This window comes from Microplitis mediator, chromosome 2, assembly GCF_029852145.1.
Source record: "Microplitis mediator isolate UGA2020A chromosome 2, iyMicMedi2.1, whole genome shotgun sequence".
NCBI classification, from domain to species: Eukaryota; Metazoa; Arthropoda; class Insecta; order Hymenoptera; family Braconidae; genus Microplitis; species Microplitis mediator.
The window spans coordinates 26113031-26130229 of NC_079970.1; the positions used below are offsets into that span (position 1 = coordinate 26113031).

The window sequence follows — 17199 nt, forward strand, 5'->3', positions numbered from 1 at the left end:
ATAATGAAATATATAAAAGTCATAATAAATAAAACGGAAAATTCTAAACAACTAGGTCAAGTTCAAAATAAATTTGTCGGGGTCATTCGCGTTTAACTGACGACGATACTCAAGTCATTAGTAAAAGAGTAAAACAAAATGACAAACTGCATCTTTTTCATTTTGTATTGGCATAAGTTTCTACTTTACTTGTATCGTTACAAGCCAACTGTCAACTTGGCTACACAATTATACGAGCATACGGGTCGGAAAATAAAAATAAGTGTAGTAAATACCGACGTAACGTGTAGTAGGTCCACGTATAGTAGAAAATACTTAACTATAGAAATCTCTTCTCTTGGCTTAAACTTTTTGTCTGTATCTATGTTATGCCAGGTCATCGTCTAGCTACACACTAGACTCTCTGTCAAAGTTAACATGAAGATAATAAGCTAATGTAGGCGGATAAACTCCTTATTAATATGTGACTCTTAATCTTAATTAATGCTTATAAATAAGCATATATATAAATACAGTTTTGCTTTACTCTGTACTCAAGTAATTTATCTCGCTCGCAAATGATCCGATATACTCGAAAATTTTTTGTTTTATTAAGTCTGGTTACAATATAAAACATATATATAAAAATAAAGTATCAAAAGATCGGAGAGGGCAAACCCTAATATAGGACAGAAATAACGTTTCATATGTATGTATATGTATGTGTATTTATGTACATACGTAATAGGAATATGTGTAAGTTGATTTTAAAAGATGTGATACGAATGTAATGGGACGGTATACGTTTATATTAATGCATATGTATATGTCACGTGGGCTGTTATTATTATTATGGGTGGCTTTGTAGCGGCAGATCAAACTCGGCGGGTCATTAATTAAATCTGCCAGAGCCAACCGTCTTTCTCCCTCTGCTTTACGTTACTATACTCTCATTTTCACCCCAAGCCTCGATTTATATTTTACACGAATCCACTCTGTCCTTAGAGTTATAAATACAACCGCGATAGAGATATAATCACTTTGTACATATTTTTATTTTAAATAAAAGTACGTCTTACTTTTTTTTATTTTTTTATTGAGACGCATTAACATCCCAAGTTTATTTATTTTTTTCAAAAAATTATTTTTTTACAGCTTAAAATTCTTGTTATTTCAAAAAAATATATGAGAATCCCCGGGTAAAATGAGAGCATGTATAAAAAATTTTTATTTGTAGGATTTAAAAAAAATAGGGCAGTGAGGTCACTTAAAATTTTTTTTTCAATGCGTCATTTTACTCCAAAATTTTACTTTGTTTTCAGAAGAATAAAAAAAATTCTGTATTAAAAATTTTTGCCACGATAAAAAAATTAATTTTTTCAAAATATGATTTTATTTCACTCCGAATACTTACACAGAAAAAAATAATTTCTTGGCGCAAGAAATATTTTGCATTATGAATTGAAGAAAAAAATTTTTCTTGGCTCAAGAATTTTTTTCTCGCCTAAAAAATTTTTTTCTTGTTCCAAGAAAATTTTATCTTACCCCAAGAAAAGTTTTGTTTTCACTTTATAATACAAAAAATTTCTTGGGTCAAGTAAAAATTTTCTTAGAACAAGAAAAAATTTTTGCGCCAAGAAATCCTTTTTTTCTGTGTACAGATTAAATGATGTCTCATTTTTATGATCAGAATAATTGTCATGATTGATTAGTTTGAAGCGAAAAAAAAAAATAAACAAAGACCGCAAACTGACGTCGCCAATTAATCAAAGAATAAAAAAAAAAGTTATAGCCGATATTATAATAATCGGATGGATCTGAATCAATCCATCTGCATGAATGATTTTAATCAGCGACAGTTTATCATTGAGCCTATTTAATATATTTAATAATCATACATAACAGTGAATGAGGATCAATATATTTACAATATGTACATTTATATATTTATTTATAAGCAACGACTCGGTATAAGATGAAGCTGTGATGTCTACGTGGGAACTCCGCAGGGGTTCCTCGAGACTCTTGTACATACTTATATGCTTTCCTTTTATTATGTTGCGATAAAATGTACAAACCATTTATTGTGATGCCTCGCCCTGCTAAATTTAAAAATTATTTAAACAATCATATTTTATTCATTTAATTATTTCAATAAATACATCGGCTAGATTAAATTTACATACATATATAACTTTTTATGTTTAAAAATATTTTAAATATATCTAAATGATTCATTCAGACAACCGCCATTCTCTTCAATGAATGTAAATATAAAATAAAAATAAAAAAATCTTTTATGCATTACCGGCCAATAAACAGCAGATCTGTACTTTTTTTAATTGCGCGCCGTTTTTAAACTGTTTTTTTTTTATTGCCGCTAATCTATCGAATGGAATTTTTATCGAACAATACTTTTAAATGTCATTAAATATTCTCATAAATATTAAAAAAAAAAAAAAAAAAAAAGTTACTTAGCCGATATTGACAATTTTATTTAAAATTAAATATTCAATTGCGATTAAGTCAGTATGAATATATATATTTTTTTTCAACTTGTTATATAAATTTAAATAGCTGTAATTGCGCATTATTATTCTGAAACTGATATCATTATTAATAGTGTCATTGCAATTATACCGCAGTTTAAACCGTATGACAAAGCCCGCAATATTATGACTAAATTTTAAATATATAAATTTGACAAGTGATAAGACGTATCAGCGTGCTATAAAATATGATATAATACTATCATAAATGTTTAGGTATTATACAATAACTGTACAGCGAAAAAAAAGTTGGAAATTTAATTTCTGTGGAAAAAAAATTTTAATGTTAATTTTTGAATACGCAGTAAATTATGAATTTGAAATTTTCTATTATTAATTGTGAGTATAAATAAATAATACAAGTGAATTGTCGTGACTAGCTCGGTTTTGGCACCCCTCTGTGCAGGCGCGTGCGTACTTCCCTCTGCAGTTTGTCATAAGGACACCCGCGAAAATCTCACGCAGCGAGTGCGTGGGTGAATGCTGCAACGACTTGGCTAACACAATTTACACTTAATCTGTTGATTTTACTTATTATTTTAACATTTATTCATACACAATAATAATTATTGTTATTATTATTAATGTTTATTTCATTTTACAGTTAATGTATTTTTTAATGATCTTAGAGTTAATAGACAATCAAGAATTTTTAGATTTTTTTTTCTGACAAAATCCATGACGAAAAAAAAAAACAAAAAATGCACAAAACATTTTTTTTTGTAATTTATCGTTTTGAAATGAATCCAAAAATTATTAAATGTCGGTCACTTCAGTATCATATTTTTGAATTTCCTGAAAAGTTTGATTTTCATTTTCTAAATTAATTATCTAATAATTAATACTCTCTCATTACCATCCTATTATTACTTAAATAATTTCCAAGAAACAGCGACATTGAATAGATTAATTTTTCATAAGCGTAAAAAAAATAAAAACAATCCCATGTGTGATGATAACAATATTAGTACGAGTATGAGATAAATGTTAAAACTATTCCAAGGATTTATATGCTAAGACTACAAACTATAAACACATTTGTTGCAACAGACGTAAAGCTGATGTACGGGTGAGATCCACCCGCGGTTGTAAATCTTGTCTCGGGGATTATCGCGTTCGCCGCGTTATCCAAAAGGTATATAAACTCTGGCTACTGAATCCATATCTAAATTTAGTTATTGTCTCCCTTCTACACTTTATTTCACATATATATACATACACATACACATACATATTCATATTCATATATATATGAAAATCACATGAGCTCAAAATGCTCTTTTAAAAACCCGCATAACAATATCGTGTGTCGTCTAGCCGTCACGAGACGTTCTCATATGTGGTTTTCATATATCTATATATATATATACCAGATGTAGTTACACGTGAACACCAAAACTAGTAAATACTATACGAGTGTATATATAAGTAGTAAATACTCTTCTGCAATGCAGAAATACAAGTATAGACTACACTTAACTACACAAGTTGTAGTTTTTTATATTTAGTGTAGTAGTAGTGTAGTGTAGCTATGTCATGAGTCAACTGGCGTGACTACAGTTGATGTATGTCACTGACTTTTCGACACCTTACGTCGTAAAAGTATTATAGTATCTAAAATAAAATTAACACTAAAATAAAATAAACAAATAAATAAATTTTAATTTTGAATACTTTTTTTTTATCTCGAAAAATTATTTTTACATCGAATATATCACTGTCATATTTTGTAAACAAGTATATTTATTAATTACTCTGTAAATAATTTTTTTCATTATCATTTTTTTTTCAAATTTCGTATCAGTCACAATATTGATCGATTTTCAATGATCGATGAAAAATGTGGATTGGTACAAATTAAGATTTAAACGTATGGATTCAGGTGCGCCTATTTTGATGTGGGTGTGATTTTTTTTTATTCCTTAAGGTTCCGAAGACCTGCCGCGCCCATTTGTTTGCTGAAGGTGACACGCTTTTACCTGGTCATCTTGCAGCATTCATTGTGCTGGTATTTTTTTACATATATACATATCAACACATATATATATATAAATATATGAACGTCTCTTATAAGATGTGTTTAACAGTCTAAATTCCAAATTGATTTATTCAAGTCGTGAGGTCGCTTTTAATCAGACAAACATTAGCTTCGATATTTTTATTTGTCATTCAATTTAAAAAAAAAATTTCTTTTCTTTATATTATTAACCAATCAATTTTTTAATATTTATATTACTTTATTTGTCGTCCAGAGTCTAAAGTTGACTTAAATTTTTTTTCCCGATTGATCCATTTGATCTTTTTGTCAGAAAGACTACATATATATAGATATATGTATGTATAATACCTGTCGTGTGTTTGAATGGGATCCATCTTGGTCCTCAATAAGTAAATATTATTGCACGTGCTCACGTGTCACGTTATCTGTAATTTTATGGGTGGTCACCACTCAGTATACTCAAATTTTAGCTATGAATTAATTAAATTATTAAATATTTATCTAGATAAATTTTTTTTTCTATTTGAATTACAGTCACATCAAGAAGAGGAGTCAGATCCAGAACAAGATGAGGAGAGCGGTGAGGAATTGCCACAACAGCCACTTCATAATAATACTCACACATCAAATGACGACACATCTGTATCTGCTGGTCTACCGGTTCCACTAACGTCACATATCAATAATTTTCTCGCCCCACACCAACATTTCATGAAATTAAAACAAGAGGTTTGTTTATACATTTCTTTGATATATTAATAGTTAATTATTTATTTTAAAATTAAACCCTCCAATGGGCTTAGAAGTTTTAATTGCATGTAAAGTACATATATATTTTCATATATTTATAAGGGGTGTGGGAATTGTTTGAACTTATGAATTATTCGTATCGAATCAAATCGGATTATTCGGAAATTTTCTTTCGAACGACCGAAAATTGTGATATTTTTTCCAACAATTCAAATTTTTGTCAAAAGTAAGTAGGGCAGAGACACGAATCCATGAAAAAATTATTTTTCATTATTTTGAAAACTAAAGAGTAAAAAATTATGATACTGCAGTTAGTCGACGACTAACTATAAAAAAAAAATATTCGAAAAAATTGCACCTATAGCTTTTAAAATTTTCTACATGTGGATTTTTTTACTTTTTTTTTTGTCGATTCGTAATCTCTCCGACTTCACTCCCGATTTTTTACTGTATAAGATCCCCGTTAAATAAAAATTGGATGTTTGACAGCTGATCAGAATTTTTTTGATTCGAATCGAGTACTTCAGGAAGTGAGAAATAATTCGAAAAGTTACGAATATTCGATTTTATTGAATTATTCGATTCTATTCGAATACGATTCGCACCGTTAGAGGGTAAAGTAAAATTTAATATTTAAATATTGTCATAAAAAAATAATTTTTCTATTATCAGCCGGCTGATATGGACATGATTGGGGCCAAATCAAACTTGGATGCACTCCACGCAGTGATGGCCAATGGATACGGTGGTTTTCCGTTTCAAACACCAGCATTTTTACAACTCCAGCATCTGAACCCCGCGCAGAACCGCGACGCTGCGGGCGTTGGCAATAATGCGCTCCCCTCATCAGCCAGCTCCCACTCTAGCGAATCATCGCAGAGTTCATCTCGCAACAACAATGACCCCCGTGACAACGGCTCGCAATCAAACCCTAATAATAATAACTCGGGAAATTCAAGCCAGCAGCAGTCAAGCTGGAGCTTTGAGGAGCAGTTCAAACAGGTGCGTCAGGCAAGTATCGTCATATTCCAATTTTATTATTATTTATATTATTTTAATTAACTAACCCACTAAATCCATAAAAAAAAAAAATATTTCCTTCAATTTAAAAAAAAAACAAATTTTATTACTCAAAAAAAATTACTATCAGAATTCTATTTTTTAAATTGAATCTAATATTTTTTTTTTAATCCACAATCACTAAAAAATTTCATAAATTAAATCAAAATTTAAACCGCGTAAGCGCTAAAAATAATTTATTACATTAAATAAATAATAATAATATTAACATATATCTTGCATACAATATATGTAGTAAAAGAGTTTGGTGCATAAAAAAATGGCCGAGTCTTTTGGAACATATGGAGGTAGATATAAAATGAGCAATTAAGTGTTTTAACGTGTTGGATATTTTTAATTAATGTAATGAATGGCAGTTAATTATTATTTTTACACCGAGAGCGAGATAATTGCCACGCTCTGCTCGTCTTATAGGGTAGTAAGCGCGGCGACTGATGTATCTTTAAAAAACAAGTATATATATATAAATATATGAATGCGTGTGGTAGTCATATAATAAGAGAATTGACCATGAGGATCGAAAAGCGGCCTTGTTAACACTTTTTGCCCGCCGGATCGTTCGCCACCGCATATACATAAAGACTATACTAACCCCTACATATATATATATATATGTATAAATGGATATACTTTGGGTTTTTGAGTTTTTGCACACATGAGGGGTGTGGTATTGGATTAACATTTAGATTGCCCTTTTTATTATTATTTTAAAATATAAAAAACTAACTGTGGACTATTAAAAATAAAGTAGCGTCTTAAATTTCGTTATTTAAATTAATATATATATGTATGCATTTAAAGACGTGTAGTAATAGCAGCTAATAGTTATAAGACGCGTTGAATAACTCGAGCACATTTGAGCTTCAAAATAATTCAGTTTTATTGTGAAAGACTGCAACAAATTGGGTTCGTATGCACATCAATCGAATTGAATGGGTGAAACGTGGAAAACTGTGTGAAAGAGTAATAACGCTTAGAAACTGATGAGACATTGGGAGAAGATGATGATGATGATGATGATGATGATGATGATAAAGAAGTTGGATGAGAGGGAAACGAAAGAGATGGATGAAAATGAAAAGCTCGACCTACTCGGAGTTCGTGCGTCTCCCACATCGCATCCATCATTCTGCGAAGGCGTACACTACTTACGCGTACGGTCTTTAATCTTTTCGTTCTTTGCTGTCTTTACTCTACCCTACTCCTTTCAGTTTGCTAATTTTTTTTTACCTAGATCTATAGATTTTTTTTAACCCTATTTTTTAAAATAACTTTTTCGCTCGTCTTTAACTATAGACCGTCTTTTAAAATTCACCCGATGGCTTTAGAATCCAACCCCCTAATAAATTCTCATGAAAATCCTCTAGGTCCCATCTGCCGATTTTTTTCCAAACCTCAAGTTGACAACTAAAAATTCTAACATCTAAATAGTTATCTGTAGACATCTGAACACGTAGTCGCAGTTTTATTGCTGTGATGATCAACGATCACACACAAGATCGACCGATCGATCTGACGCGTTATCTCGTAGCGACTTTGCGGAGTCTAGACACTTGAAGCAGTAGAGCTAAAAAAGAGTACCTTAGACAGGTTTATGGCCAGATTGTTATTGTCTTGAAATAGGGTACCAGGTTGAGCCCTGGGCTGGGATGAACCTCCATCTTATCCATCTACACACCAGCACTACCGCTAAAAATTATATATTTATATATTTTTCTCCCGAGCGATAAAATAAAAGTTTGTAGATAGTGGGCATTTAATACAGACAACCTAGAGTATATATGTATATATATGTATATATATGTATCCACAAAGTAATGTACCAACATACTCTTACTCACAGTACATCTCTCTCTTACTCATACTCAGGTACATATGTATATATATAGCAAACGGCAGTAATACTGATGTAGGACTATACTTTGCAGCCATTGTGAAATAACTCGTAAACCCGCAAATTGCTGGCTATTCCGCGTGTCGTGTACGTATATGTAGATGTAAATACACATATATATGTGTATAGATGTTTTTATACCACCAATCGGATAATATACATGACTCGTGTGTGTATAACTAAGAGGTAAAGGGGGTGATGGTTACCCGGGTGATGTTAATACCACTGGTCACTCATACTGATTCATAAGCACTATTTTCACATGGACGACTGAGCACAAGAGCTTCAAGACCGCCTTTGTGACTGCCACTTTTATTTTATATACATGTGTACTTACATATTTATTTTTATTTGCTTTTATAAATACGTTTATACATTTGTATATATACTGCTCTCATACTCGTGATTCGCGCATTGGTTTAATTGTCCGAGTTACGAGCTACCATTGCTAGAAATTGATTTCTGATGTTTGCGTTATGAAAATTGAACGTCGTCGTTGCTGGTTAGGATTTGGAAAATTAAATTTTGAATCGTGGAAATTATTGTTTGAGGCATTATTGAGAATATTTACGAAATTTTGGTAATGAAAATTGACAGTATGACCATTAAGATGATTATAGTGTTGACTTCGAACCAGTACTTAAATTTAAAACGAGTTTTTTCGAAATTGGGCTCTTAGTTGGCGAACATTTTTTGTCAAAAACTGCTCAGCTGATCAATTTATGTTGAATATATTACGCAGTCATAAAAAAACGTCTTACAGTAAACTTTTGGGCTTTACTGCGGTTTTAAAACTAAAAATTTGAATAAATGTATATCCGTAATTTTGAAAAAGTATATGTGAATATTACTTGGTATTATAAATTATGAAACAGTAATTAGTTTAAATTTATAATTGTTGTTATGTAGACTCGAAGGCTTCTGCCCGCTTTTAAATGATATCTTGGACTTTATTCATAACCCGTACATCAACACATAGATATCTTGACGGAATTGACCTCGCTATTTCCACGTATTGTCATATCATTGTCATTATATTTTTAATTATTTATGCATCCGTTAGTTCTAACGATAATTCACACTGCATATCAATATTAATTTTTTTTCCATTATTATTATTATTATTATTATCAATAGTTACAGAATATATATGTTTGTTACAACACATATATTTATGTTGGTCGGTACTTATAATTTGACTGCAATTAAAGGCACATCCGTCCATATAAAAAATTAATTGATTGATATTTCGCTGATTGTATCAGTAGTTAATATAAGACTTATAATTAATTGTTTACATTATTAATATAATTCAAAAAATTATTAATTTTTATATTTACTTCCTGCGTTGAAAAATTTGATTTAATTTTTATCTTAGACTAATTGGTCTGTATTTGAACTAGTCGAGATCTTAAAATTTTGAGCTCGGTTTTGTCTAAAGATGACCAAAAACAGACTCAAAATTTTGATATTCATATCCTTGACTTGCACTTGCACATGTGTATTGAAAAATATGAATAATTTTCTGAAATAGTCTGTTAATACTTATAGTTCTCACTAAAATAAAGTACAAAGTATGAAAGGATGCAAATATTATTTAAGTGCAAGTTCAATAATTGGATGTGGTAATAAACGTCTGTCTTATAGTTGCAATGTTTTTAAATTGACTGAGAATTTAAAAAGTACTTTACTTGAATTTACCTCAGTACCCATCGTTCGCTCACAACATTACCGTTAACAGCATTATCACCTCGTATTTTACCAATCGTTAGATATTTCATCGTAAATACAAGTACTTTGTTACAAGTTACTAAAGTTACAGCTAAAAAAAATCCACAATATTCTTTAGTTTGATTATTTTTCTTAGCTTTTTATTGAGGATGCGCAGATAATTTGTACTTGAAAAATATTTACTCTAAAAAATCAGGAGTGAATTCGTAATCACTCTGAATTCACTTCGTCACTCGGATTTCCGGAGTTTTAGAAAAAAAATACTTCGCATACGGAGTAAATAAGGAATTTTTTTTCAGGTGAGTGATTTCGGAGTGAACTGAAGTTTTTTCGAATCCGCATTCACTCCGAATCAGAATTTCAATATCAAAATAAACTTCCCTTCGAAATAAATTCTACTCCGAGGAACTGAAATAAACCAACAGTCATCCGGTCCGTATTCACTCCGAATTTAATCCACGTTCACTCCGAAAATTTTCTAAAGTGTTCATATTCTTAGAAATTTCAAACCGAATAGTATTCGCGGGTCTCTACTATTCTAAATAAATAAATCAATGATTCGAAATTCAAAAAACATTTGAACTGTTTTCCAATAGTATTCTATTGTTTTCAAACGATAACGATCATTGAAGCGATTTCATTATTACTTAAACTCAGTATATTACGAATGGCAATTTTTACAAAAGACAATGAAAGAACGAAGGTTACTACACGTATTTTATTATCTGTAACGAAGTAAAAAGACAAAGATATAAACAAGATAGTAAACGGAATTTAAAAAAAAATTGTTTGTAGTTTAGTATGCGTTATTGAGTGTAAAGAGTACTTTAGTAGTGTTATATACTAGTTCATACACTACAAGTATGAAAATTTAACGAAATTATGAGTGGTGAGAATAAGGAGGCGGAGTTTTAAGAGAACAAGGCACAAACAATCTGTCGTTAGCGAGAATGATGAGTAAAGTGGTTCGTTGCACTCTAAGAAATAAACCGTCATACCACCTGTAGATTAGTACATAACTAAACTATATATATTTATATATAAGTATGTGGGATTGTATTGTTGCTGAGTGTATGAAGAGGTAAAAAAATCACTTTAAAGGCAGGATGTGACGAGTCGGTGGTCAAATCGCACGGGTGAGGTGTCTTTTAAAAAACTTTTTTTTCGCGTACGCAAACAGTAAAAATTAAAAAAAAATCACAGTAACAATGCTTTCAATAAGATTTTACATACATGATACTTAATTCTTTAACTTTTTATTTAAAAACTTAAAATTACCGCGATTCTAGATTAGTTTTTAACGACACAATTATCTGTACTTTTTTCACATTTAAATTTACTGACCTGTAAAATTTATTTATTGCTATTGTTGTTGAACGTAAGTGGGGATAATTGTAAGATTTTAAACTATAATTTATTTAAAATTATTAATATTCATGATTTACACACTGAGGATAGATAGAGGATGTTAATTTTATTTAAAATGCAAACAGAATCATAAAATTTTTTATTTATTAAAACGGAATTTTTGAAATAATGAGAAAAATTATTTATTAAAAAGTATTTTACTTTAACTGAATGTTAATTGTTCTTTAATATAAATATTTAATTTAAAGAAAGCCGGTTTTTGCGGTGCGTATGTTTGCATGTATGCAGACACGATATATAAATAAATATGGATTTAATTGACTTAATTTATGAAAAAGTAACGTTAGATTTTTACAGAATAAGATCCTATGGAAAATTTTTACTGTTTTATTATTTTTTAATTAATTAATGAGGAATTGTTTTATTGAGATAATAAAAGACTGATTAGAGATTCAATTTACTGTAATAGTGAAATTAAATGACTAAAAGTGCGGAAAATTATTCAAAACCGTACACGCAAAAATGAAAACTTTAAATATTTTATGTCACGGTCTGTATATCGTAATTATTTAAACTTATGGCAGTAATAAGTGAAGACTAATCTTAGACAATTAATTTCATGATTAAAAATTTAATTTTAGATCAATACACGTACACACAAAAAAAAAAAATTCTCGACTGAAGGTAAATATTCTTGATTCAAGAAAATTTTTTTGGAGACCTAAATTTTCTCAGATAAAGTAGAAATCTTCTCCAACCAAGACGAATTCTCTTGGCTCAAGAAAATCTTGACTTGGTTCCCGAAAACGTTTGTCTTCAAAAATATTTTCTTGACTCAAGATATCTGTTTTTTCTGTGTAATTTTTGAATGACACAAAAAAAATTTCAAAGAATTTTCAAGAGAAAATTTTTTCTCAACACTAAAAAATGATAAAATTATTCCGATTACACGGTACTTTTTCATTAGATAAAAAAAAAATTCTTGTATAAATAAGACATATTAATTAATCATAAGAAAAATCAAATCCGAGCACATCAAAAATCCGCCTTAGTAAATAACGAAGGAATAAGTATAAGAATAAATAATAAAAAATAAAAAAATCTTGAAACAAAATTCAATAGATTGAGTGATGCATATTATAAAGAAGCTTGACAATAAAAGATCACAGAGATCTTATGGTCTTTGTCACCTCGAGAATATAAGAGCGTGAATAAGAGATACCTGCCCCGTACATTTGTCTCTTTAGTTCGAATACTTAAGAATAAATATATATGTATATATATATACAGATGTAACAGAGAAGTTGAAATATACGTCTCAACTTAACTTATAAATTATATGAGTGTCTTCAAATACAAGTATGAGGAACATATATGTATATAACAGTTGATAAATATTAGTGAAGACGACACTTGCACCCACATGATTTTCATTGAAATTCAAATTATATCTTGAGCGTATACAGACTCGGAATGAGCGAGACAGAAACTCTAGTTTACTCTATAGTTTATATACATACATACATACATATATTAATATATATAAGCGTCGACTTTTATATGTTCCTGAATATAAAGACCATCTCACTAAACACTTATTGAATATGATTTTTTTTTTTGTTAAATATCTTTCAGAGCATTGCGACATTTATTATAATGAGCATTGGATTCATAAGTCTTTGATATGTTAACTGGGGTTAAAATATTCTAGAAACATATATAAACTCTGATGTAGATGATGATGTTTATTATCATACATCATTTTTTTTATTTGTACTATTAATAGAACAAGAATACTTTTTTTTAGATATTTTTTTGTGATTAAGTATATGATTTTTTTTGTTATCGAGTTTAAAATTTTTTAGAGGAATGTAAATTATTTTTTTCTTAAGAAAATATTGAAAATTTTGAAAACGTAATTTTTATTTTTGTTAAAAAAAATAAAAATTCAAAATTTGAATTAAATTATCCCATTTCTAAAGATAAAATTCGAAATACTCTTAGTGTCACTGATGACATTACACGGCAATTTTTCATCGTAAATTTTCAATAGAGGGTCAAAAAAAAAAAAAAAATCTTAAATAGACGACAGGTTTCTCATGTCTTTATATCAAAGTATCTAATAAATGAATACAAATAACTTAAATTAATACGTAAGAAAATTCAATGACATTCGATTTCACGGGAACTCGAACTACAAAAACCCTTTAGATGCATCAATTTTAATTTCAATTTTTTATGTGGTCTCTGTTGTAAATAAAATAAAAAATTCTCGAGACTGCAGTTGACGACAATAACAATGACGTTGAGGAAAAAAGTGAAAAGCTTTCCTACATATATATGCAACGCGATAAACACGCGTGCGTGTAATATATGCAGGTGCCATTGAATTGAGACTCTTTAAGCCGTGACAACTACTTCAGGCAATCCATCAAAAGTTCAATATCACTCAGCCCAGTATAAGAAACTATATTTTCAATACTGTGCCCTTTCTACGCACGCCGACTGTTTTAAATAATTTTTTTATTTTTATTATTATAATACTTTTTTTTTTCATTTTAAACTCTTTTCAAAAATAATACACCTTTATGAACACGTGTATTTGTTAATTTATTAGTAAACTCTTTTTAAGACTCACCTTATTCTTGGCTTATTTGTCACGCTGTTAAGTCCTATAAATTATTCATACACAATATTATGGAATATTTTCAAGTAAATTGCTCAGGGTAGGCGGGGGTAAAATGCCCATTTTTAAAAACTTTTTTACAATCAAAATTTTTGTTTATTTTATCATTTTTCTACTCATCGATTTCAAAAAATAAATTTGAAAATATTCTATTCTAGTGAAATTCAATTAAAAGTAAAGTAGAATTTCTTACTAAATTTTTTTCCAATGCTTCGACTCAAATTTTTGAAATTTCATTGAAACTCTAAATAAATTTTTTGAATTTTATCTGCAACAGTAAAATAAAAATTTCTCAAAGTAACTGATATTTTTTCCGACTTTCCTCTAATTTTTCTCAATTTTCAACCAAAAATTTTCGATCGTCCGGAAATTAAATTAAACAAAATTTCATTTCTAGAAAATTCAAAACAAAGTTCTGTCATTCACTTCAAAAACTCATTTTGAATTCAGTTATTCACAAAATAAAATTACACAAGATATTTTTGAAGAAACAAGCAGATGTAAAATAATGTCCAGTATTTAAATAACAATTATCGTAGCAGAATTTGTCCCAATTGCTGGAATAATTCCAAATAACATCGATTTCAAATCGCCGAGAGATTTGAAATTTACATGATTACGCCAAGAAATATTCAAATTTTTGTATAATGGTATTTTAAGTTGGCAATTTAATGACTCGAGTATCCAGTAATTTGTATACTGTCAGCGATTTAAAACGTCTAGATTATTTCATATGTGTTAAAGATAAATATAAAGCAACTGCAGGAACAATATATATTTTATTAGTTAATAGCAGCTGCTTGTGTTGTAAAAAACAGTTTTTGTTACATTGTATGAAGTAATTTCGTAAATTAGAGAAGTATGCCAGAATTACCTAAATTTGCAACATCGTTATCAATTATTTGTGACTTTGAAGCCAAAGGCGTTAAGTGTAGACGGACTTAAGATATTACACCTGTATACAATTTAAAAGAAGATCTTGAGTTTGACAACCCTGATACCGAGAATTAGAAACATTGTTGCATGTACTAATTGGATGATTATAGACACGAAATCGCTTAGATGCGTCGAGTCACTCGAGATGGGTCACGCGCGGTGTCCTGAATATAGTCAAAGGATGAAATTGTAACACGCTTCGATTAAGATAATAGTCTGCGCTTGTAAAAATGCTTTTAACATGTTTTCAAAAGTGTCTTAGCTTATTGTACACACTACCTGCCCAAACTAACGAGTTTCATACATTTATATATATATTTTTTCATTTTTTACAATTAACAGACCTCCTCTTTATATAGCGCAGTTGCTTTGTGGTTTGAATTTCTGATACGGTTTTTATCCGTACAAAGAATTTTGGTAATTGACTACATCTTCAAATCTACGTATACTTGACCACAAAAAAATAAAAATTAAAATTGGCTGCAATTTAAAGAATCAAAATATTTTGATATTTTAATCTGTCAAATTAAATAAATGTGAGGAAAAAAATTCTAAAAATTAAACCAAATATTTATTTGCACAAAAAAAAAATCCGGACGAAAAGGTGGGAAAAATTGTGGATTTTATTTAAAATTTGACAAAGAGTTTAACCACACATATGTATATCTGAGGGTGGATACATTAAAACAAAAAAGGGGCGCAGTCGAGTATTTGAAGTCGCAGCCGGCCGGAAAGAGTGTCTCACATCCTCACCAATTATCCAGTCTATTTCACTTGTTCTTTATTTAAAAATTATAATTAAATGCATATAAGAATCCTATTTTCATATAACTCGTCTCCGTCCCTAGTCGCGTACGTGGGATGCTGAAAATTGGCTTAATCGTTTTAGTCCCATTTCACGAGAAATAAATTAAACAAAATTACAATTATAAATGAATGTTGATGTTGTGCGCCGTTATTTGCAATATATATATATATATATATATATACAACCCATGTGACCAAGAGTAGTTGGGATTGAGTCGGGAGATGGCATAAAAAAAATATATATGTGGGATTTGTAATGAGAGTACATATATAAATATATATATATATATGCATCGCATCTAAAGGGGGAACATCTCACGATGGTATAGTGTAAGATAGGATAAGACGAAAAGGCGTGTGCTTAGCTTTTGACACGACATATGTCGGTCGTCTCCCGTGCGAGATCTAAGACCGTGCTCACTTCCGCTAATCCGAGAATCGAGTCTTTTAATGCGACGCGAGAGTTTCGCGATTATAAATATCAGAGATACTGGGAATTTAACATCGCTGCGAGGATGTCTAGACTTTAAATGATATTTACCAAGCATCTTTACTGTATACTGTATACTTTTATAGTCGGCTTTGAATCAAAGTCATACATTTTTTACCCCTCAATATGCAGTTATTTTCGTTAATAAAACAAATTAATTTCTGCTAGTTAAATAAAGTCTTATAGTTCCTGGTAACTTTCCTTTTCTTGGATCTGATTGAATTATAGACGAAAATCGATTATCGAAAAAATTTTGCGACTCGTGATTCGTTTTCTGAAAAAGATTTCCTATAAAATATGTAATCGAAATTACGAGTTTTAGAGTGCGGCCGAATTTGGGGTAAAATGGGGCACAGTAATTAAAGCCATCAGAAAAAATCATGAAAAATTTTCCTGTCACCCCTTCGAATTTCGATAAAAAATTTTTTTGCAATCAATCGCCAAGTTAACAGTCTCAGTAATAAAATTACATTTTTTACCGACAAATTGAAATTTTCCGTAGGGATAAAAATTTTTTCACCGCAAATAGACTTGTTTTTTCTTACCGTGATTTTTTTCAATCTCATTACTTCCGGGTACAGATGAAATGTAATTATAGATAAGAGAATTATCTGAATAAATTAAAAAAGTAATAAAAATACACATGAACGTTATACATATATATGTATATATTTAAGTGGGATGGCACGCGTCTTGTCTCGTACGTATGGTCGTAGCAAGAAGCCACCGGTGGTACAGATCTAACATCGAATAATAACACGAGAGTGAGGAAGGGTCCAGGAGGGTATGGCTCGGGTGAAAGGAGAGGATAGAAGACATATAATACAAAGAGGGAGAGTTGCGCTTGATCGTTTGGTGAGATAATTTTAGTAGTAGCACGTCGTGTCAGTATGATGTGAGTGCGGTCCAGATGCTGCTGAGATGCTGCCG

General features: G+C 29.9%; 1 protein-coding gene across 9 annotated transcripts in view; it reads left to right on the forward strand.

Moving 5' to 3' along the window:
• Positions 1–17199, forward strand: part of LOC130678578 (protein dead ringer homolog) — an 82600-nt gene that overhangs the window by 20720 nt on the left and 44681 nt on the right. For 7 of the 9 annotated variants that reach the window (XM_057485879.1, XM_057485880.1, XM_057485881.1 and 4 more), the window contains exons 2-3: positions 5062–5256; positions 5950–6288. In XM_057485879.1, coding sequence (XP_057341862.1) covers positions 5062–5256; positions 5950–6288 — 534 coding nt within the window. The remainder of the gene's footprint in view (positions 1–5061; positions 5257–5949; positions 6289–17199) is intronic. The other 2 variants (XM_057485876.1, XM_057485877.1) reach the window with 1 other exon arrangement.